At 44.9% G+C, this 24,623-nt stretch overlaps 2 protein-coding genes across 2 annotated transcripts in view; both read right to left on the bottom strand.

The window, feature by feature from the left end:
* Positions 1-14,535, bottom strand: part of TGM6 (transglutaminase 6) — a 76,313-nt gene extending 61,778 nt beyond the window's left edge. The window contains 3 exon segments of the mRNA XM_061209831.1: positions 13,180-13,247; positions 13,575-13,987; positions 14,443-14,535. Of these exon segments, the coding sequence (XP_061065814.1) occupies positions 13,180-13,247; positions 13,575-13,987; positions 14,443-14,535 (574 nt within the window).
* A 259-nt stretch (positions 14,536-14,794) lies between these two features.
* TGM3 (transglutaminase 3) overlaps positions 14,795-24,623 on the bottom strand; it is a 32,370-nt gene continuing 22,541 nt past the window's right edge. Inside the window, exons 10-13 of the mRNA XM_061209830.1 lie at positions 21,312-21,617; positions 18,803-18,960; positions 15,319-15,452; positions 14,795-14,942 (exon numbers count right to left, since the gene is read on the bottom strand). Coding sequence (XP_061065813.1) covers positions 14,795-14,942; positions 15,319-15,452; positions 18,803-18,960; positions 21,312-21,617 — 746 coding nt within the window. The remainder of the gene's footprint in view (positions 14,943-15,318; positions 15,453-18,802; positions 18,961-21,311; positions 21,618-24,623) is intronic.

Below are 24,623 nucleotides of genomic sequence, written 5' to 3'. Positions count from 1 at the left end.
CTATTTAGGTTTTCTGCCCATTTTTTAATTGGGTTGGTTGGTTTTTTTGACATTGAACTGCATGAGCTGCTTGTATATTTTGGAGATTAATCCTTTTTCCTTTGCTGTGCAAAAGCTTTTAAGTTTCATTAGGTCCCTTTTGTTTATTTTTGTTTTTATTCCCATTTCTCTAGGAGGTGGGTCAAAAAGGATCTTGCTGTGATTTATGTCATAGAGTGTTCTTCCTATGTATTCCTCTAAGAGTTTTATAGTGTCTGGCCTTACATTTAGGTCTTTAATCCATTTTCAGTTTATTTTTGTGTACAGTGTTATGAAATATTCTAATTTCATTCTTTTACATGTAGCTGTCCAGTTTCCCCAGCACCACTTATTGAAAAGACTGTCTTTTCTCCATTGTATGTTCTTGTCTCCTTTATCATAGATTAGGTGACCATATGTCCGTGTGTTTATCTCTGGGCTTTCTATCCTATTCCATTGATCTATATTTATTTTTTTGTGCCAGTACCATATTGTCATGATTACTGTAGCTTTGTAGTATAGTCTGAAGTCAGGGAGCCTGATTCCTCTAGCTCTGTTTTTCTTTCTCAAGACTGTTTTGGCTTTTCGGGGTCTTTTGTGTCTCCATACAAATTTTAAGATTTTTTTGTTTTAGTTCTGTAAAAAATGCCATTGGTAATTTGATAGGGATTGCATTGAATCTGTAGATTGCTTTGGGTGGTATAGTCATTTCCACAGTATTGATTCTTCCAACCCAAGAACATGGTATATCTCTCCATCTGTTGGTATCATCTTTAATTTCTTTCATCAGTGTCTTACAGTTTTCTGCATACAGGTCTTTTGTCTCCCTAGGTAGGTTTATTCCTAGGTATTTTATTCTTTTTGTTGCAATGGTAAATGGGAGTGTTTCCTTAATTTCTCTTTCAGATTTTTCATCATTAATGTATAGGATTGCAAGAGATTTCTGTGCATTAATTTTGTATCCTGCAACTTTACCAAATTCATTGATTAGCTCTAGTAGTTTTCTGGTGGCATCTTTAGGATTCTCTATGTATACTATCATGTCATCTGCAAACCATGACAGTTTTACTTCTTTTCCAATTTGTATTCCTTTTATTTCTTTTTCTTCTCTGATTGCCATGCCTAGGACTTCCAAAACTATGTTGAATAATAGTGGCAAGAGTGGACATCCTTTCTTGTTCCTGATCTTAGAGGAAATGCTTTCAGTTTTTCACCATTGAGAATGAAGTTTGCTGTGGGTTTGTCATATATGGCCTTTATTATGTTGAGTTAGGTTCCCTTTGTGCCCACTTTCTGGAGATTTTTTTATCATAAATTGGTGTTGAATTTTGTCAAAAGCTTTTTCTGGGGGTCTGGGCAAGATGGCGGAAGAGTAAGACGCGGAGATCACCTTCCTTCCCACAGATACATTAGAAATACATCTACACGTGGAACTGCTCCTACAGAACACCCACTGAACGCTGGCAGAAGACGTCAGACCTCCCAAAAGGCAAGAAACTCCCCACGTACTTGGGTAGGGCAAAAGAAAAAAGAAATAATAGAAACAAAAGAATAGGGATGGGACCTGCACCAGTGGGAGGGAGCTGTGAAGGAGGAAAGGTTTCCACACACTAGGAAGCCCCTTCGCGGGCGGAGACTGCGGGTGGCAGAGGGGGGAAGCTTCGGAGCCACGGAGGCGAGCGCAGCAACAGGGGTGCGGAGGGCAAAGCACAGAGACTCCCGCACAGAGGCTCAGCGCCGAGCAGTACTCACCAGCCCGAGATGCTTGTCTGCTCACCCGCCGGGGCGGGCGGGGGCTGGGAGCTGAGGCTTGGGCTTCGGTCAGATCACAGGGAGAGGACTGGGGTTGGCGGCGTGAACACAGCCTGAAGGGGTTAGCGCACCACAGCTAGCCGGGAGGGAGTCCGGGAAAAAGTCTGCAGCTGCCGAAGAGGCAAGAGACTTTTTCTTGCCTCTTTGTTTCCTGGTGCGCGAGGAGAGGGGATTCACAGCACCGCCTAAACGAGCTCCAGAGACAGGCGCGAGCCGCGGTTATCAGCGCGGACCCCAGAGACGGGCATGAGACGCTAAGGCTGCTGCTGCCGCCACCAAAAAGCCTGTGTGCGAGCACAGGTCACTCTCCACACCGCCCCTCCCGGGAGCCTGTGCAGCCCGCCACGGCCAGGCTCTCGTGATCCGGGGACAACTTCCCCAGGAGAACGCACGGCGCGCCTCAGGCTGCTGCAACGTCACGCTGGCCTCTGCCGCCGCAGGCTCGCCCCGCATCCATACCCCTCCCTCCCCCCCGGCCTGAGTGAACCAGAACCCCCGAAGCAGCTGCTCCTTTAACCCCATTCTGTCTGGGCAGGGAACAGACACCCTCAGGTGACCTACACGCAGAGGCAGGTCCAAATCCAAAGCTGAACCCCGGGAGCTGTACGAACAAAGAAGAGAAGGGGAAATCTCTCCCAGCAGCCTCAGGAGCAGCGGATTAAATCTCCACAATCAACTTGATGTACCCTGCATCTGTGGGATACCTGAATAGACAACGAATCATCCCAAATTCAGGAGGTGGACTTTGGGAGCAGGATATATTAATTTTTCCCCTTTTCCTTTTTTTGTGAGTGTATATGTGTATGCTTCTGGGTGAGATTTTGTCTGTATAGCTTTGCTTTCACCATTAGTCCTAGGGTTAGGTCCGTCCATTTTTTTTTTTTTTTTTTTTTACTTAAAAAATTTTTTTCCTAATAGATGTTTTCTTAATAATTTTTTCCTTATTTTCTATTTTTAAAAATTAAAAAAAACTTTTTAAATAAGTTTTTTCATATTTTTTATTTTAAAAAATTAAAAAAATTTTTTTCTTAATAAATTTTTTCTTAATAATTTTTTTCTTATTTTTTATTATAATAGCTTTATTTTATTTTATTTTATCCTCTTTCTTTCTTTCTTTCTATTTTTTCTCCCTTGTATCCTGAGCCATGTGGATGAAAGGCTCTTGGTGGTCCAGCCAGGAATCAGGGCTGTGCCTCTGAGGTGGGAGAGCCAACTTCAGGACACTGGTGCACAAGAGACCTCCCAGCTCCACGTAATACCAAATGGTGAACATCTCTCAGAGATCTCCACCTTAACATCAAGACCCAGCTTCACTCAACGACCAGCAAGCTACAGTGCTGGACACCCTATGCCAAACAACTAGCAAGACAGGAACACAGCCCCATCCATTAGCAGAGAGGCTGCCTAAAATCATAATAAGGCCACAGACACCCCAAAACACACCACCAGACGTGGGCGTGCCCACCAGAAAGACAAGATCCAACCTCATCCACCAGAACACAGGCACTAGTCCCCTCCACCAGGAAGCCTACACAACCCACTGAGCCAACCTTAGCCACTGGGGACATATACCAAAAATAACGGGAAATACGAACCTGCAGCCTGTGAAAAGGAGACCCCAAACACAGTAAGATAAGCAAAATGAGAAGACAGAAAAACACACAGCAGATGAAGGAGCAGGGTCAAAACACACCAGACCTAACAAATGAAGAGGAAATAGGCAGTCTACCTGAAAAAGAATTCAGAATAATGATAGTAAAGATGATCCAAAATCTTGGAAATAGAATAGACAAAATGCAAGAAACATTTAACAAGGACGCAGAAGAACTAAAGGGAACCAAGCAACGAGGAAAAACACAATAAATGAAATTAAAAATACTCTAGACGGGATCAATAGCAGAATAACTGAGGCAGAAGAACGGATAAGTGACCTGGAAGATAAAATAGTGGAAATAACTACTGCAGAGCAGAATAAAGGAAAAAGAATGAAAAGAACTGAGGACAGTCTCAGAGACCTCTGGGACAACATTAAATGCACCAACATTCGAATTATAGGGGTCCCAGAAGAAGCAGAGAAAAAGAAAGGGACTGAGAAAATATTTGAAGAGATTATAGTTGAAAACTTCCCTAATATGGGAAAGGAAATAGTTAATCAAGTCCTGGAAGCACAGAGAGTCCCATACAGGATAAATCCAAGGAGAAACACGCCAAGACACATATTAATCAAACTATCAAAAATTAAATATAAAGAAAACATATTAAAAGCAGCAAGGGAAAAACAACAAATAACACACAAGGGAATCCCCATAAGGTTAACAGCTGACCTTTCAGCAGAAACTCTGCTAGCCAGAAGGGAGTGGCAGGATATACTTAAAGTGATGAAGGAGAAAAACCTACAACCAAGATTAATCTACCCAGCAAGGATCTCATTCAGATTTGATGGAGAAATTAAAACCTTTACAGACAAGCAAAAGCTGAGAGAGTTCAGCACCACCAAACCAGCTTTACAACAAATGCTAAAGGAACTTCTCTAGGCAAGAAACACAAGAGAAGGAAAACACCTACAATAACAAACCCAAAATATTTAAGAAAATGGGAATAGGAACATACATATCGATAATTACCTTAAATGTAAATGGAATAAATGCTCCCACCAAAAGACACAGACTGGCTGAATGGATACAAAAACAAGACCCATATATATGCTGTCTACAAGAGACCCACTTCAGACCTAGAGACACATACAGACTGAAAATGAGGGGATGGAAAAAGATAGTCCATGCAAATGGAAATCAAAAGAAAGCTGGAGTAGCAATTCTCATATCAGACAAAATAGATTTTAAAATAAAGGCTATTACAAGAGACAAGGACACTATATAATGATCAAGGGATCGATCCAAGAGGAAGGTACAACAATTGTAAATATTTATGCACCCAACATAGGAGCACCTCAATACATAAGGCAAATACTAACAGCCATAAAAGGGGAAATCGACAGTAACACAATCGTAGTAGGGGACTTTAACACCTCACTTTAACCAATGGACAGATCATCCAAAATGAAAATAAATAAGGAAACACAAGCTTTAAATGATACATTAAACAAGATGGACTTAATTGATATTTATAGGACATTCCACCCAAAAACAACAGAATATACATTTTTCTCAAGTGCTCATGGAACATTCTCCAGGATAGATCATATCTTGGGTCACAAATCTAGCCTTGGTAAATTTAAGAAAATTGAAATTGTATCAAGTATCTTTTCTGACCACAACGCTATGAGACTAGATATCAATTACAGGAAAAGATCTGTAAAAAATACAAACACATGGAGGCTACACAATATACTACTTAATAACGAAGTGATCACTGAAGAAATCAAAGGGGAAATCAAAAAATACCTAGAAACAAATGACAATGGAGACACGACGACCCAAAACCTATGGGATGCAGCAAAAGCAGTTCTAAGAGGGAAGTTTATAGCAATACAAGCCTACATCAAGAAACAGGAAACATCTCGAATAAACAACCTAACCTTGCACCTAAAGCAATTAGAGAAAGAAGAACAAAAAAACCCCAAAGCTTACAGAAGGAAAGAAATCATAAAGATCAGATCAGAAATAAATGAAAAAGAAATGAAGGAAACAATAGCAAACATCAATAAAACTAAAAGCTGGTTCTTTGAGAAGATAAACAAAATTGATAAACCATTAGCCAGACTCATCAAGAGAAGAAGGGAGAAGACTCAAATCAATAGAATTAGAAATGAAAAAGGAGAAATAACCACTGACACTGCAGAAATACAAACGATCATGAGAGATTACTACAAGCAACTCTATGCCAATAAAATGGACAACCTGGAAGAAATGGACAGATTCTTAGAAATGCACAACCTGCCGAGACTGAACCAGGAAGAAAGAGAAAATATGAACAGACCAATCACAAGCACTGAAATTGAAACTGTGATTAAAAATCTTCCAACAAACAAAAGCCCAGGACCAGATGGCTTCACAGGCGAATTCTATCAAACATTTAGAGAAGAGCTAACACCTATCCTTCTCAAACTCTTCCAAAATATTGCAGAGGGAGGAACACTCCCCAACTCATTCTACAAGGCCACCATCACCCTGATACCAAAACCAGACAAAGATGTCACAAAGAAAGAAAACTACAGGCCAATATCACTGATGAACATAGATGCAAAAATCCTCAACAAAATACTAGCAAACAGAATCCAACAGCACATTAAAAGGATCATACACCATGATCAAGTGGGGTTTATTCCAGCAATGCAAGGATTCTTCAATATACGCAAATCAATCAACGTGATACATCATATTAACAAATTGAAGGAGAAAAACCATATGATCATCTCAATAGATGCAGAGAAAGCTTTCGACAAAATTCAACACCCATTTATGATAAAAGCCCTGCAGAAAGTAGGCATAGAGGGAACTTTCCTCAACATAATAAAGGCCATATATGACAAACCCACAGCCAACATTGTCCTCAATGGTGAAAAACTGAAACCATTTCCACTAAGATCGGGAACACGACAAGGTTGCCCACTCTCACCACTATTATTCAACATAGTTTTGGAAGTGTTAGCCACAGCAATCAGAGAAGAAAAAGAAATAAAAGGAATCCAAATCGGAAAAGAAGAAGTAAAGCTGTCACTGTTTGCAGATGACATGATACTATACATAGAGAATCCAAAAGATGCTACCAGAAAACTACTAGAGCTAATCAATGAATTTGGTAAAGTAGCAGGATACAAAATTAATGCACAGAAATCTCTTGCATTCCTATATACTATTGATGAAAAATCTGAAAGTGAAATTAAGAAAACACTCCCGTTTACCATTGCAACAAAAAGAATAAAATATCTAGGAATAAACCTACCTAAGGAGACAAAAGACCTGTATGCAGAAAATTATAGGACACTGATGAAAGAAATTAAAGATGATACAAATAGATGGAGAGATATACCATGTTCTTGGATTGGAAGAATCAACATTGTGAAAATGACTCTACTACCCAAAGCAGTCTACAGATTCAATGCAATCCCTATCAAACTACCACTGGCATTTTTCACAGAAGTAGAACAAAAAATTTCACAATTTGTATGGAAACACAAAAGACCCCGAATAGCCAAAGCAATCTTGAGAAAGAAAAATGGAGCTGGAGGAATCAGGCTCCCTGACTTCAGACTATATTACAAAGCTACAGTAATCAAGACAGTTTGATACTGGCACAAAAACAGAAACATAGATCAATGGAACAGGATAGAAAGCCCAGAGATAAACCCACGCACATATGGTCACCTTATCTTTGATAAAGGAGGCAAGCATATACAGTGGAGAAAAGACAGCCTCTTCAATAAGTGGTGCTGGGAAAACTGGACAGGTACCTGTAAAAGTATGAAATTAGAACACTCCCTGACACCATACACAAAAATAAACTCAAAATGGATTAAAGACCTAAGTGTAAGGCCAGACACTATCAAACTCTTAGAGGAAAACATAGGCAGAACACTGTATGACATAAATCACAGCAAGATCCTTTTTGACCCAGCTCCTAGAGAAATGGAAATAAAAACACAAATAAACAAATGGGACCTAATGAAACTTAAAAGCTTTTGCACAGCAAAGGAAACCATAAACAAGACCAAAAGACAACCCTCAGAATGGGAGAAAATATTTGCAAATGAAGCAACTGACAAAGGATTAATCTCCAAGATTTACAAGCAGCTCATGCAGCTCAATAACAAAAAACAAACAACCCAATCCAAAAATGGACAGAAGACCTAAATAGACATTTCTCCAAAGAAGATATACAGAGTGCCAACACACATATTAAAGAATGCTCAATATCATTAATCATTAGAGAGACGCAAATCAAAACTACAATGAGATATCACCTCACACCGGTCAGAATGGCCATCATCAAAAAATCTAGAAACAATAAATGCTGGAGAGGGTGTGGAGAAAAGGGAACCCTCTTGCACTGTTGCTGGGAATGTAAATTGATACAGCCACTATGGAGAACAGTATGGAGGTTCCTTAAAAAACTAAAAATAGAACTACTATACGACCCAGCAATCCCACTACTGGGCATATACCCTGAGAAAACCATAATTTAAAAAGAGTCATGTACCACAATGTTCATTGCAGTTCTATTTACAATAGCCAGGACATGGAAGCAACTTAAGTGTCCACCAACAGATGAATGGATAAAGAAGATGTGGCACATATATACAATGGAATATTACTCAGCCATAAAAAGAAACGAAATTGAGTTATTTGTAGTGAGGTGGATCGACCTAGAGTCTGTCCTACAGAGTGAAGTAAGTCAGAAAGAGAAAAACAAATACAGTATGCTAACACATATATATGGGATCTAAAAAAAAAAAAAAGTTCTGAAGAACCTAGGGGCAGGACAAGAATAAAGACGCAGAAGTAGAGAATGTCCTCAAGGACACAGGGAGGGGGAAGGGTAAGCTGGGACGAAGTGAGAGAGTGGCATGGACTTATAAATGCTACCAAATGTAAAATAGATAGCTAGTGGGAAGCCGCCGCATAGCACAGGGAGATCAGCTCAGTGCTTTGTGATCACCTAGAGGGATGGGATGCGGGGGTGGGGGGGGAGATGCAGAGTGGGGAGATGTGGGGATGTATGTGTGTGTATGGCTGAATCACTTTGTTGTAGAGCGGAAACTGTCACACCATTGTGGAGCAATTGTACTCCAAAAAAGATGTTAAAAAAAAAAAATCTGTGCAACTCAAAAAAAAAGAAATCAATTACTGTAGCCCATTACATCAACAGGCTAAAGAAGAAAAATCACATGTCATATCAATAGATGCAGAAAAGGCACTTGACAAAATGTAACACTCATTTCAAACCTTCAGTAAACCAGGAATAGAGGGGAACTTTTCAATTTGATAAAGAACATCTACAAAAAGCCAATAGCTAGCATCATACTAGAAGGTTTCTCACTAAGAACCGGAACAAGGCAAGGATGTCTCCTCTCAACACTTCTTTTCAATATTGGATGTTCTAGCTAATGCAATAAGAAAAGGAAATGAAAGGTGTACAGATTGGGAAGGAAGAAATAAAGCTATCTTTGTTCATAAATGACATTATTATTTATGCAGAAAATCTGAAAGAATCAGCCACAACAGCAGCAAACTCCTGGGACTAAGAAGCTATTATAGCAAGGTTGCAGAATTTAAGGCTAATATAAAAAAATCAATCATTTTCCTATATACCAACAATGAAAAGTGGAATTTGAAATTTAAAAAACCATAATATTATTTAATTTAGGACCCCCCAAAATAAAATAGATTAAATGTTAAGAAAATACATACAAGATCTATACAAGGAAAAGTACAAAACTGTAATGAAGAAATCAAAGTACTAAATATAGGACAGATATTCCATGTTTATGGATAAGAAGACTTAATATTGACAAGATGTCAGTTCTTCCTAACTTGATCTGTAGATTCAAAGCAATCCCAATTAAACTCTCATTGAGTTATTTTGTGGATATCAACAAAATGATTCTAAAGTTTATATGGAGAGGCAAAAGACCCAGAATAGCCAGCACAGCATTGAAGGAGAAGAACAACATCAAAGGACTGACACTACTCAACTTCAAGACTTGGTATAAAGCTACAGTTATCAACACAATGCGGTATTGGTGAAAGAACAGACAAATAGATCAGTGGAATGGAGTAGAGAGCCCAGAAATAGAACCACATAAATATAGTCAACTGATCTTTGACAAAGGAGCAAAGACAATACAATGGAGAAAAGATAATCTTTTCAATAAAGGATTCTGAAACAACTGGACATCTACATGCAAAAAAAATGAATCTAGACACAGACTTTATACCATTCACAAAAATTAACTCAAAATGAAATCACAGACCTAAATGTAAGATGCAAAACTCTAAAACTCCTAGAAGATAACATAAGGGAAAATCTAGATGACCCTGGGTTTGGCAATGAATTTATTTATTTTTACTTAAAAAAAATTTTTTTTGGCTGCACTGAGCAGGATGCAGGACCTTAGTTCCCCCACCAGGGATTGAACCCAGGCCCCCTGCAGTGCTGCAGTGGAAGCACGGAGTCCTAACCACTGGACTGCCAGGGAAGTCCCTGGCAATGACTTTTTAAATACAACACCAAAGGCATGATCCATGAGAGAATTAATAAGCTGGACTTCATCAAAATTAATAATTTCTCACCTACAAAAGACACTGTCAAGAGAATGAGAAGACAGCCACAGACTAGTAGAAAATATTTGCAAATGACATATCTAATAAAGGACTGTTATCCAAAATATACAAAGAACTCTTGAAGCTCAACAATAAGAAAACAAATAACCTGATTAAAATAAAGGCTAAAGACATTTAGCAGACACCTCACTAGAGAAGATATATAGATGATAAATATGCATATGAAAAGATACTCGACTTCACATGTCATCAGGGAAATGCAAATTAAAACAATGAGATACCATTACATATCTATCAGAATGGCCAAAATCCAGAACACTACCAATACCAAATGCTGATGTGGATGTGGAGCAATAGGAACTCTCATTCATTGCTGGTGGAAATGCATAATGCTACTTTGGAAGAGAATTTGGCAGTCTCTTATAAAACTAAGTATACTGTTATTACATGATCCAGCAATTGGGCTCCTTGATATCTGCTCAAAGGAGTTGAAAACTTATGTCCACACAAAACTCTGCCCATGGATGTTTATAGAAACTACTGATAATTGCCATAATTTGGAAGCATCCAAGATGTCCTTCAGTGGGTGAATGGATAAACAAACTGTGGCACATCTAGACAAAGGAATATTATTCAGAAATAAACTATCAAGTCATGAAAAGACATAGAGGAAACTTAAATGCATATTACTAAGTGAAAGAAGCCTGGCTGACAAAACTACTTACTGTATGATTTCAACTATGTGGCATTCTGGAAAAGACAAAACTATGGAGACAGGAAGAGGATCAGTGGTTGCCAGGTGTTAGAGGAGAAGGAGGGTACTATAATGGTGGATACATGTTATTATAAAGTTATCCAAACCCATAGAATGTACAACACCAAGAGTGAACCCTAATGTAAAACTATGAACTTTGGGTGATAATGATGTGTCAATATAAGGTCATCAATTGTAACAAATGTACTATAGGCTCATCAATTGTAACAAGTATACTATTCTAGTAGGGATATTGATAATGGGGGAGGCTATGCGTATGTGGGGGCAGGGGATATATGAGAAATATCTGTGCCTTCTGTTCAATTTTGCCGTGAATCTAAAACTACTCTAAAAAATAAACTCCATTTAAAAAGAAAGTTAAAAGGACAAAAATAAGAATAACAATGATTATCACTCAAGAATGCTATATAGGATTCAGTAAGATAATGGACATGAAACATTGAGCACAATATCTGGCACATAGTAGGCACTCAATAAATTTAAAAAAATCCTTAGAACAGTGACTTACAGATTTTACACTCTCAATGAATGTTAGATATTATAATTTTTTAGTACTTCCAATTAGTCACTTCATTCATTCATTTGTTTGTTCAACTACAATCTCATTCACCTCTTTGGTCTTTAATGAATATCTATGGGTACTTAATCTACACCAGACACTGCTAAGTGTGGAGGGCTAAAGGAAACCTGGTTCTTGCCCATGACAAGTACATAGTCTAAGATGGGGAGAGGGATGTACAAAGGCCCAGATGACTTTAAGCCAAAGTGGTCTAAAAAGACATGTGCACAGTGAAGGGAATTGTAGATGAAGGAGGGGCCAACTGTGTATGGGTGCAGCAAGGGGGGGAGGGATACGGAGGAGGTTTCTCAGAAGACGGGACATTTCACTGGAAAGGGCAAGGATGTATGCATGGAAATGGAGAAAAATGGTTCCTTTGCTGTATAACAAACCACAGGAAAACATAGTGACAACAACCACCCGCTCTGTGGCTTGTTAGGCTCCTGGACAGTTTCTGCTGGTCTTCACTCCAAATTCAATTTCTTTAACAGATATGGGGAATATCTACTTTTCTTGAATGAATTTTGATAGTCTGTGTCTTTCAAGGAATTCATTTTATCTAAGTTGTCTGATTTATTGGCATAACATTGTTCATAATATTCCTTTACTTCCTTTAAAATAGCTGCAGGTGCTTTCATTTCTGATATTTGTAATTTGTGTATTTTTTATTTTTTCCCAATCAGTTTGGCTAGAGATATATCAGTGTTATTCATTTCAAACAACCCACTTTTAGATTCATTGGCCAATGGGATGTTTGCAGAAGTGAAATGCATAATTTCAACTTTTGACTTTCAGATTGGGAAGGAGGGTGCCCATCTATTCCCCTTTTCTTCCTTCCTGCTGGATGGCCTGTGGGCTTTTGCCTTGAGCTGGAAGAACCACCTGGAATCGATAGGTGGAAGCTATGTGTGGAGGACGACAGCATTGTAGGACAAGAAAGCCTGCATCCCTGAGCTGCTTCCCTTGGCTCTTATATGAGAGAAATTAATGCCCATTCTGTTTAGGACCCTGGCAGTTTGGGTTTCCCTGCTATGGCTACTGAGCATATATCCTAACCAATAGAGCAAGGTCACCTAATTCTGGGGTTCAGCTAGCAGGCCGACTGCATCTCACACGTTGCTACAACCTCTAACTTCTGCTCTACCAGAAATAAATAGGGCGCTGTGGCCTCTGCCTGCTATTCCTTTGTTTTATTGATAAAATCCTTCAGAACCCAAGTGGGGGTGAGGGGTGTTTAGACATAGTTCTAAGACACATGTGCTTGGGGTTGGTTACAAACTCCCCATGGATTTTTAATGACACACGTTAGGAGACTCCCTTGAGGATGGAAACCCAAAGGCAGGAATCATGCTCTTGTTGGTTTTGAATCTCTCTGGACAGAGCCTGGCAGAAAGCAGGCACTCAGGGGACACTTGCTGACAGGGCTGATGCTTGAGGGATTTAAGGTCTGGGGCAGGCCTCATGTGGATGGGAGGAAATGCAAACTTCTGGATTTCCTTTTTTCTAATAGAAACCAGAGCAGAAGTCTGCCTATTTCACCCTGCCCCTCCTCACTGGGGACTGGTACCTATCTCCAGGCCAAATCAAGGGGCATTTGAGAGAGTGGCAAGGCTCCAAGAGGAGAGACGAGCTTCCCCCTCCGCAGCTGGGGGCCTGCTGTCCTGCAGAGACTGGGAGGCCCAGCTGCGTTCAGACACCAGAACTGGGCCCTGGTGAGAGCTCCTTGACACCAGGAGAAAATATGGACACAGGTTCTGGTGCTGACTGCCCACCTGGGGCACTTGGAGGTGGGAAGCTGACGCTGGACCAGCTTGAGATGTAGAAGGGGGAGAGGAGGCGGCTGCGGCAGGGCAGTGAAAGCCCATGAAAGGGAACTGGGCTCAAGCCATCACAATAGGACCACTACTTCCAGAGCAGTTAGCGGTAGGGGAGAACCTCCAGAGGCCGAGTCTGAGGGGCATGTTGACCATGTTGGAGACACACAACGCAGAAAGCCTGCATTTACACGCCAGCCACGCAGCGGGCTTCCGTGGCCAGGCTGCATCAACACCAGTGAAGTAGAACTTTGTCATTTTTCTCCTAATTTCCTCTCTCCCTTCTCCAACTCTGATGGATCAGGCAACAAGAGGGGAAGGAGGAAGGAAGAGGGCGCATGCACAGTGCCTACTTCTGCAAGCCCAGGTCAGGCCTGAGCTGAGCATAGGGCAGAAGCTTTGAGCTGGATGTGAGGCTGAAGCTTCTGTGTAGATTGGACTGGTCCCTTATATCCGAACAGGGAGGAGTGATTGCCAAAATGGGGTTAGTCAGCACCAGTGATGGAAAGCTCTGGGATCTGCTTGGGGTTATTTCAAGGGGCAAAGACTGAGGAACCCTGAGAGCATGTGTGAAGGCAGAGAAGGTTCCGGTGGAGTTAGCAGGGCTCTGGCTGCAAGAGGAGGAGTGTGGCACAAGTTGGGATGAGTCCAGGGTGAGCAGAGGTTGGGCCACCACCCACACCTGCTCTGTGAAAGGGTTCTGGTGAAGATTTTGAAGTCCCTTCTCACTCTGACGCCTGTAGAGACCCTGGAAGAGTTTGCCTGGCTACACAGAGAATGCCCAAAGCCTGCCTGGACAAGGCGCTCCCTCCAAGGTGCTCCCTGCCTGCTCCAAGGCAGCCAATCAATTTTTGGACATCATCTTAGAGAGGTTTCCTAAACTGATTTGAAACATCTCCCTAGTTTTGCATTTGGAGCCACACAGAACAACCCCACTCCTCTTGGACACTGGAACATAGAGAGCATGGCCTCCCCAAGGCCATCTGTCCTCCAGAAGGACATGGCCCCAGCCCCCCTCTCTCCTTCTCCACCACCTTAGTTGAAGCAGCAGTCCTGTAAATTCAGTGCTGTGAGATCACACTCTTTTTAACATTTATTTTGAGGGTGCGGTTGTGAGTGTTACAACAGATGGCTAACCGTCGTCCCCCCACCTCCACAGTGGCCTAAGAGAGAAGCAGGAATGTGCCAACTGCAGGCTGGGGATCAGCAAACAGTCCAGACCATCTTCTCCCCCCGTAGCCATTTGGAGAGCCGCTGGGTCAGGTGCCACTCCGTGTCCACAGCATTGAGGGTATAAGGGCTGAGCAGGGTCATGGAGCTCACAGAGTGGGCAGTGTTGAGGAGAAGCTTGGGGAACATGCAAAAGTGATCAAGTTGCGGGCCAGGGTGAAACCAGCCCAGCCTGGGAACAAGGGAGGGGTGTGTGCTGGAGGCTGGAAGTCCGAGTCCAGGCTGCCTTGGGGGACGGAGTGAGTTTCCCAGGCTGGACAGTGTGTGTGGGCAGGGGGCTCACTCCAGAGGTGAGCCCTGCCCGCTCCGTGTTCCCAAGTTTGTATGGGGCCACATGGGCCCTTCACTCGTTCACTTTGATGGACAGCATGCCCTTGATCACGGGGAACTTGTTGCAGGAGAAGCTGGTGAGGAGCTGCTTGGTGCCACTCCGGTTGGGCAGGATCTCAAAATTCACATGGGACTGCTCCCTGGGTTGCAGGGTTGGCATGCTGATGGGGAAAGGCAGGAGTCAGCATGAGGCCTCAAGTCCTGCTCTGGTCAAGGTCACTGCTCCTTCAACTCCCTCTAGCTGCCACCCTGGGTCATCAAGCCCCTTCAGCTCTGGTACCCCTCAGCAGGGGAAGGCGCGATGGGTGGATCCCATGATCTCCCAAATATGAGGACCAGTTCCAAGCTCTGGTGACCTGGACTTCCCTTGAGTTCAAGTTTGGTGAACCCCCAAACCAAATGCAAACGTATATCCTTATGGGCAGATTCCCAAGTTCAGAGGCTAGAGGAGTTCTGTCTGCCCTGCCCCGGGCTCTGGGGAGGGCTCCTCTGCCCCCCTCCCACCATCCCACACTGGGACCTCAGCCTGGTACTCACTCGATCTTGAGGGTGTCCAGCAGCAGGCCGCTCCCCTCCACCATCAGCTTGCAGTCCGTCATCAGCTCATCCAGCGGGTTGGAGAAGAGTACCTTCACGGTCACAGGCTTTTGCACCTGGGCCTGGTCCAGCACCTGTGGGGAGAGGGGTTGACAGAGTCAGGGCTGGGCTGTTCATTTCATCTGCCCTTGATGAGAGCCGACGGGGCTGTGCCGGAGACTTGGTGATGGGGAGGATGTTGCTGAGGACAAAGGAAGGCAGGATAACGATCCTTAGGAGGTTTAGTCCTCCTAAGTTCCAGCGACATCCATGCAGGGGGTTCCTAGGAAATTGCTGTCATCCCCAGGATACAGACAGGACACCCAGGCGTGGAGGAGAGGCAGCACATCGCAGCGGCTGAGAGGGCTTAAATTCCCAGCTGGGTTCACGGGCCCTTTCTCAGTTCATCTCGGGAAGGGCAGTCCCCATTTCCGAGGACATGCCACATGTGGTCTGCACGGGGTCCTTGATCAGGGCCTGGAAAAACCTAGGTTTCTGGTCAGAGAAGCACCCTGGACTATTTGTTTGCTCCCAAAGATGAAAGCTTGTGCTCCTGCTGAAAAGCCGCCAAGCCTGGGCAGATATGTCATCTCCCTGGGCCTTGACTCCCTCCCTGATAAAGAGGGCTGATCCCTCCCCACCTCCCTCCCTGGGCTACAAGGGACCAAATGAGATCATGGATGCAGAAGAAAGCGCTTTGGAAACAGAAACCGAAACTGGGTGACTGGTGGATTTCTTTTCTTCTGTTGAGGATCCTTAGAGGCCGCTGCTTTTTGTTCATTTTGTTTTTTGTTTTTTTTTTCTTGCCACCAATTCTCACTGCAACCATTTTACAGTAATAAATCTGCAGCTCAGGTTGATTCAATAACCAAGGACTTTCTGGTTCCAGAGCCATTTGCTCTTCTTGCTAGACCCTGCAATGCCTGCCAATAATTTGTGCATAATTGAAACATTTTAGAGACCATGATCTATACCATAATTTCTCCCATGGAACTCATTTAAGAGTATGACATGATTTGAAGAGTGAAGCATAACTTTATACCATTGGGACACAAGGGTACATAAACGGTGCCATATTTTTCACACTGATATTCAATTTGAGATTTTCGTGTATTTGTTTTCCTATCTTTATTGCTGCTTACCACCCTGTCCTATTGACCTAAATCTGTGCATGCACCCAAAGAAGATGAAAAGAGCCACCAGAAGACTGTGTCTGATTGTCAGTAGGTCATGGGCCAACGTGAAGGACATCACCCTTTGGAACAAAGTTCAGATTGTATGGTCTGGTTCTAAAGTCCTCAATGCCTACTCCCAATCAGCATCAAGTAAGATAATAGGATTTTACCCAAATTATTATCTTTTCATACAGATCACCCAAGTGCCCTGCTCTGAGTGAGCTATGCATTGATTCATTCAGTCAAGATGAGATTGTCTTGATTCTCTGAAGGCTGAAGTAAGGGGAGGTTGCGTTAAGAGCAAATTCACACAAAGATGCCCAAAAGAAGAAAGAGCAGATGCCCTTTAAAAAGATTAAATAAGAAAGTTTTTGATGGAATATTTCCAGGCTGTGTGTGTTCTGATTTCCTTTTAAAAGATGTTACACTCTCTTGAAAGACAAAGCTGATTTGATATGGAAGTCTAAAAGATGTAGAGTAAAAGTATTGAATAAAAGAGAAAGCTATAAGCAGGTTTGAGGATATTGGATAAGGGAATATAATGGGGGAAAAACTATCTTCATTTAAACACTGATAATTTTTATGCAGAATGTTTCATTTCGCAGCCTGAGGAGTGGGAAACGACACTTGCTGCCTGTCATTCTACAGGGATGGGGTGCATTTCTTGGAAACGTCCTGGGAAGCAGGAGAAGCTTCTACACTCAGGGGACAATCATGGATTGAGGATGAAAACTCGGTGGGCAGGAAAGAAGGCGAGCCTGGAGCCCAGAAGCTCTGTTCTAGTCCTGCCCAATGGGGGGGGGTTGTTTCTGTTTCACAACCACAGTGATGGGCCCACAACAGGGGTGGCACCCCCTCCCTAGCCCTGGAGGTGATGGACCACCCCCCTCCCCAGCCCTGGAGGTGATGGACCACCCCCCTCCCCCCATTCTGAAGCACAGTCTAGACTAACCAGGACAATGAAAGAGCTCTATTGCAGGCTAGCTGCATGGAGCAGGTGCCTTGGGTCCCCCTGCCCTCTGTCTGACATCAGGAACCTCTGAAGATGGGGTGTAGCTTAGGAAGGGTGGGACTAGGGCAGCCACAAGTACTCTAGAAATCTGGGGCTAGGGAGGCTAGTGGCACCGCGATGGAAAAAAAAAAGGCAATCTCTGTCTAGACCGCTGGCACAGATGGTACAGCAGACTCGGGAGGAGCCTGACCCATGAAGCTCTCTATGGGATCCCATGGGAAGATCCCATCTTCCTGACCCATTTGTCTGCCTGTCCTTCCCTGCCAGGCTCTCACCCCTCAGATTTGTGCTGTCTGGCTCTGGCAGCCTCCACACTGGGCTGGGGTTGGCGTGGGTAGGGACAGGCTTGGAGTCAGCCAAATACTTCCAGCCCCAGTGCTGAGGAAGGAACAGAGTGGCCCCAAGTGCCTCCCGCCGACCTGCAAGCCCCCACATGCCTGGGCTCCTGAGAGGGAGCCTGGGAGCAGAGCCTGCAGCCAAAAAATGAGGTATCCTCATTCTCAACCACTGGGAAGATGCTGTTGCTGGCTCTGGACGTGCTGGATGCCCTGGAAAGGGCCTGAGGTCTAGCCCTGGCTCTGGCAGTAATTGGAAATTCCCTTCTCCTCTCTGGGCCTCAGTTTACTGATATGTGAAATGGCAGGACATGGGAGCTCGAGACTCGGTCTCTAAGAGTCCACAATTCTGTAACTCTGGGGTCTAGAGTCGGGAGATGCACGTGAGTTATGCCCATTTCTGATTTGCTCTACAAATGTGTCCGGGGGCTGAACTGTGGGTTTCCTGCAGTCAGGACCCACCCCTTGTGGCCCCCTGTGATTCCCAAGCCTGGCACAGCCCAGGACACAGCAGATGTCCAGCAGTGAGCTGAAGAGCCCCTCTGGCCACTTCTCAGCTGGCATTGCCAGTGGGTCTAGAGCTGCAACCAAAGGAGCCACAAGGCAACATGCCTGTGGATATTGCCAGACAGGGAGCAAGGATGCTGCTTTTTTTTTTTGCCTCATCACACAGCTTGCAGGATCTTAGTTCCCTGACCAGGAATTGAACCCTCGTCCCCTGCAGCAAAAGCTCTGAATCCTAACCACTGGACCGCTAGGGAAGTCCCAAGGACGCTACTCTGAGTGGAACTCTTGGCTGATCCATTTGGCAGAGGCTGGAGCTGAGCTGGGCCCGGTCCTTGGCCCGACAGCAGGGAAGGGCCTTCTTTGTGGTCTGGGAGGGCTGGGCTGGCTGGAGAAGCACCCCTTCAGCACCCCTTTACCTCCAGGGTCAGGGTGGGGTTGTCCAGGATGATGTCCCTCTCCACCACCATCTCGGTCTCGTCGGTGACCTGGCACACAGCGGTGGCCCGGATCATGTTGTCTGCCTTCAGGTACTTCTCATACAGAGCATATGCGATCTTTACAGGATGCTGTATTTCTGGAAGGAGAAGCCAGGCAGCAGAGTGAGAGGGAGTGGGGTCGAAACCTTAAAAGCTGATGCCAAGCCAAGTCGATGTGAGCTGGCTGGGAACATCTGGAGCCCAGGCTTGCCTGAGCCCTCCCTGCCAGGCCCTGTGGGAAACATCTGTCTGCTCTGTGCAGGCTGCAGAGCAGGGGCCAGGGGGAGCCCAGGGCTCTGGCTGGATGGGCTCATAGGGGCTGAAGCCTCCTCCCTGTCCTGGAAAATATCGGAGGGCAAGTTTCCTTCTAAGGGGCAGGGGAAGAATACGAGGACTAACTCATTGCCCAATGATGAAAACAGTAATGATGACAACACAATAATAACTACCGAGGGAAGCCAGGGCTAAATAAGCGCTTGGGTCCTCCCCTGTCATCCAGTAGCCTGGGATTCTATGGCAACAGCATCTGAACCATCTCCCCACTTCTGGTCTCCCCTGCTTCCAATACACCCCCACACACCAGAAGATAGGCTTTAGAAGCACTTTCCCCCCCAAATCATGTCACTCTTCTTCCATGTCACTTCAAAAATCTTCCATGGCCCCTCGCTGCCTCAGGAATAAAGTTCAGACCCCTCAGTATGGCCCTTCGTGACTCTCTCCCTCAAAAGAACGTTCCCTCCCATGCTTCTCATTGTCCTTCTGACAAAATAGGTACCTTATCACCTCCAAACTTTGACTCACAAGGTCCCCTCAGATGCAAAGGCCTTCCCCAGCTTTCCTCCCTTTATCTGGCTCCTCCCCAAGCTTCAAGGCCCCTCTCTGACTCGCAGGGCAGGCAGCGAGGGTCCTCCCCTTCCAATGGGTGCAGGGCACTCCCCCTTCCCTTATGCAGTCGTGTTGGGTGGTCTGGGGGGGCCCCCACATCCACAGGGTCATACACCCCTTGAGGAAAGTCTGTGAGGAAGGCGCTGTCTCTGCTTTTAGCCCTGGAGTGATTTACCTAGCCTGCCCCAAATGTGGAGACACAGGCCCTTGCATCAGCTGGTCCAGCCCTCTTGGACAGTGAACCCTGAGGCTCAGAAAAGGAGGGGGACTTAACAGCATTGCCCAGAAAGTAGGTTATGATGTCAGGCCTCCAGGACCACTTCACTTGCCTCCTCCCTCCCCTTCCCATTTCACTCTGCTGCCTCTTGCAGAAGTATGGCTTTTTAAAAACGATTTACCTCATGTAAATTATTTTTGGTCTACAGAAATAGCTCTTCCCTTGAGCTTTGAAGGTAAGTAATAGCCAGGCAGTTGCTCTTGGTATGGGGAAGATTTCTGCTAAATTCTGCCAGAAGAGAGGTTGCTAGGGATGCTGCCTTCTGACAGGTGTAATACAGAGGTGTTACCGTTTCTCTGCAGTTTCTCTGCAGACAGAATTCTTTCAAGATGGGCTGTGTAATTAATCAGTTTTTATTAGTTCCTTATGTGAAGCAAATAGCCACCCCACCCTTGTTAATCTGCTTTGTATAAGTCCAGACTTTTCATAACAGCTTGAAGGATTTTGCCAATGTGGGCACACCTGCATTCTAATCCTTCCACAGCCCCAGACTCTCTCTCCTCTACTTTGGTCCCCTCCCGTCTATCCTACCCAGGAGTACAGACAGAGTCACGGTTCCTCCCAGAGGCTCAGACCTCCGAGAAAACCTATCACTGTCGCTGGGAATCAAGAAATTCCACCCACCCATTGGCAGCTGTGGGGGAACATTGGAGAGGGTTCAAGGCCTTGTGGTATATTGCAACCCTTCTAGGGTCAAACCCAGAAAGTGATTCATTGTGGGGTGGGGAGGGGTGGGGTAGGGTGGCAGCGGGTATGGGGGAGGGATGGCAGCAATAAAACCTAGAAAATTGGTGGTGGCACTGGATTTAGCATTAGGAAATCTAGGACCAAGACTTGGCATTGCCACCTGCTAGCTATGACACAATCTCTTAAGCGAGTCACAATCTCTCCAAGCCTCAGTTTCCACCTCTGTAAAAGGGAATACTGAAATCTGTCCTTTTAGAAGGTCAAATGTGATAGTACATACGAATATATAAGGAAGTACTCTGCACACTGGACAAAGTGGTATGTACCTGTAAGGGGTATTTGCAGTGTGTCTATTAACTGCCAAAGCCTCCCTCCTTCCTCCCCCAGGGCATAAAAGGATTTTGGTTGGCACCACACTGACTTGCACTGTTCACCATAATAGCAGCCTCCAAAACTTCAAAACCCCAGGCTTAACCACAGAGGCCACGTGCTGTTTCCTCCTTAGTCAGTTGACTTGGTTCCAGCAGGAACTCTCGAATCCCAAGAGAATACCAGCTACCTTGGGTGCATGGTACCCCAGCAACCTACAGGATGAGTTACCTTCTTCGGGACCCAGGGTTAGGGTGACGGAGTCCTTCCACACCTCGTGTACAAGTGTGCCATTGTAGACGATGGTCCAGGCTGTCATGTTCACCATCATTGTCTTCGAATCACTCGTTCGGTTTTTGAACATCAGGGTCAGGTTGACTTCTTTGCCCACTGTCAGTACGCCAGTGATCTTGAACTTCCCGGATATGCTGGGCTCCAGTTCCTCTGTTCTCAATCTTGCAGATGTTGCTCTAAATGCCATGTAGGGTTTAAGTTTCCCCAAAGCCTTTTCAAACACTTGCCTTTCCTCTCTGGAACCTGTGTGGTGGGGAAAGAGAGAAGCATCTCAGGGATACGGTGGCAACCTGGACAAAGGACAGCATCCTGCTTGGAAGGGTGGCCTGGAGCTAACACTGGTTCTGCTGCTTGCACAACGATTCTGATTCAAGCAAGTGTCTGACCTCTGCAGGTCTCCATTTCATCCTCCTTAACACGAGGCTCACATCCCAGCTGTTCCAATCAGCTCTAAATTTCCATGGAAATGTAGGGAAAGGTGCATAAAATTACTATATGGCTTGATATTTTGCTTAGGCTAATTAGGTTAGATCTCTCCCTTCCTTCCTTCCTGTCTTCCTTCCTTCTTTCTTTCTTTTGATAAATGGTCCTTTGTGAGACAAAGAAAAAACAGATAATTTAAAAATAACAAAAACTGAGCTAAAAAAGTTTACAGTAAGTTCATAAGTGAAAAAAAGGTTATGATTTAGAATTAACTTCATTGAAAAAAATTTCAAACCAGTTTACCATGTTATTCTGCTTTGTTTCTAAAGATGCTTTGAGAATTGAAGAGTGGAACTTTTGTCCATGTCAGTTGACGAGAACTTCCCACAGTTGTTATGGTTCCAGGTTATGACTAGTTTAAATTGTCGAGAGAGTTCAGGTTCCATAAACACAAAGGCTGAACCACAGGTTGGGTTTCTGATTCTGACTTGGGTCATGGGTGCTGCTGAATGTGATGCTATAAACAGTCCCTGGAGAATGGCCAAGATCATGGCCTAAAAATCACGGCTCTTGGGGTGCTAAGAGCTGATAACCAACTCCGAGCCTCTGAGCCAGGGTAGACCACACAGTGCACATAAGGCTCCCTGCCTGACCTGAAGATAGATCCACTATCAAGGAGAAGGTATTGACCTTCCAGGAACACGGACAGAGATACACAAAGAATGACCATACTTATGCCCTCGCCCCCTAACTTCCCCAACCCACCTGTGAAATTTTAAGGCATCAGATGACTTATTAGAAGCACTTTACAATTTAGTGAGGTCTTTCCCATAAGTTACATGTAACAACTGGCAGAGACCCCAGAGACCAACCATTAGAGTTAAGACCCTAAGAGGAGGAGCGACTGGTCCAAGGGACTGGTAATCTGGGAATTAGGGGCAGAAAGAGAGCCAGTCCCCAGAAGTCTAGACCTGAGTGTAGTAGTTCCTCCCTCACACCTTACTGAAAAGAAGACAGGCAGCCAAATTACCCAAGCTGATAGCTCCTGGTGGGCTGGGTTCCTTTTGGTGCGTTCCCATTCTCTAGCCGAGCTGTAAGTCCACACCCAGGTCTGAAGGCTGTGCAGGAAGCTGAGCCTCTGTGCCCAGAACCTCGAAGCAGGTGTGTTTGCACAATGAGGCTCAGAGCCCACATACCTATATAGGTCACCTGCCAGGCTTACTTAAGACCAAGCTTCCTGCTGCTGTTTTCTCCCTTGGTGTTGCTGTTGCGCAAATGCTTAGCAACCCATTTTATGAGCTTTTCCTCCCTGGGGCCATCAGACACAAGCTGGAATCATTAGGTAAGGAAGACTGGTCAACATCAGGCGATGTGATCAGCCCTGCTGTCACACAGGGGCTGGGTCATCGCCAGGGGTCCTGCAGGGATCCCCCAATCTGGCTGTGGCCCCTTCCCATTGCTCAGGAGGTTTGGCTGGGACAGCCAAAGCCCCCAAGAAGCAGAATCAAGGTGTGACAGAATCACACAACCGTGTAAGCAGTGCACTTCAGAAGTCCCTCTGGGAGGTCATTCCAATGAAGTTGCAGATGTTCAAGTTGATAAAAATCATCACTATTTATTAAGTCCTCATTATGGGCCAGGCACTGCCGTTGGCACTTTCTGTACACTAGCTCATTTAAATCCCACTGAAGACAGGCCTTGCTCTTCTCATTTTACAAGTGAGAAAACGAGGGATCAGAGAGGCTAAGAATCCTGCTTGAGGTTGCACAGTTATAAGGGGTAGGATGGAGTTCACCTCCTGTCCGGGGTTATCTTTTCCTTGGTCCCTACTCTTGTTTCTACATCATGACACTGTTGAGAATTCTTGTCACACACCGGCCTGTCCCCCTGGCCTGTGAGAGAAAGGCCATCTGACCCCAGCTGGGGGAATGGCCTGCAGAGGTGGACTGGGGTCCAACTGAGGGCACCAATCTCATCACCCTAGAGTCGTGCCTCAAAATGGCCACAAATACCACACCCAGAGGTTCATCCACCTGCCCTGCTCAGCTTTCCTGTTTTGTAAATGGCAGCCAACAGCAGAAGTCAGCAGGGTACGGAGCTGTGGGGTTCACTTTGGGGGCACGTGGGCACCTTCATGAGAGCACTTTTCTTGACACCTCAGAACCAGCAGTGAGGATCGGCTGAAGGAAATATTTCAAAGTATTTTAGAAAGAGTGACATGTTGACCCCATTAAGGAGTGATTGGCCTGCTAGAGCAAGCATTAATTCACTTTTGCCTGTTTCTAAAAATGAACATCACCTTCAAATGTAGAACTTTTGTCACCATTGAGACTCCTCAAAGAGATAAGTCTCTGACTCTGAAAGCAACTTCCTAAATAGAGCAACAAATGTAATTTGTGTTAAAGGTGGCCTCGTAGCAACTAGGCTTCTAGGTGACTTTAGGGAGACCAGCACTCATGTGGATGCTGAAGATTTCAGGGACTCGGGTGTTGTCCTCATGGTGTAAGCCCACCTCATCTGGCTTTTGGGGAGGCCTCTGAAGCAGACGAAGCAGTCCCCACGTCTTGGGGGACTGTCCATTTCTTTTTTCAGAGAATGTTTCCTGCCTGTGTTTCTTAGAGGCTAGGGGAGTGGGCTGACTGAGAGGCCCTCGGGGGGTCTCTCATGGGGGCCATGTTTCTCCCTGTGATGTTCAGTCATGGTGCTGTCATCCCAGTTGTGTAATTGGCAAAGGGGCACAGCTGGAGATGAGCTGGACTGACAGCTGCCTGAGTCCTGTGGCAAATTCCCACTGGTACCGCGTCTTTTCATGACGGTTCTGTTCCC

Source organism: Eubalaena glacialis, chromosome 13 (genome assembly GCF_028564815.1).
Source record: "Eubalaena glacialis isolate mEubGla1 chromosome 13, mEubGla1.1.hap2.+ XY, whole genome shotgun sequence".
NCBI classification, from domain to species: Eukaryota; Metazoa; Chordata; class Mammalia; order Artiodactyla; family Balaenidae; genus Eubalaena; species Eubalaena glacialis.
This window is presented reverse-complemented; position numbering and strand designations above follow the sequence as displayed.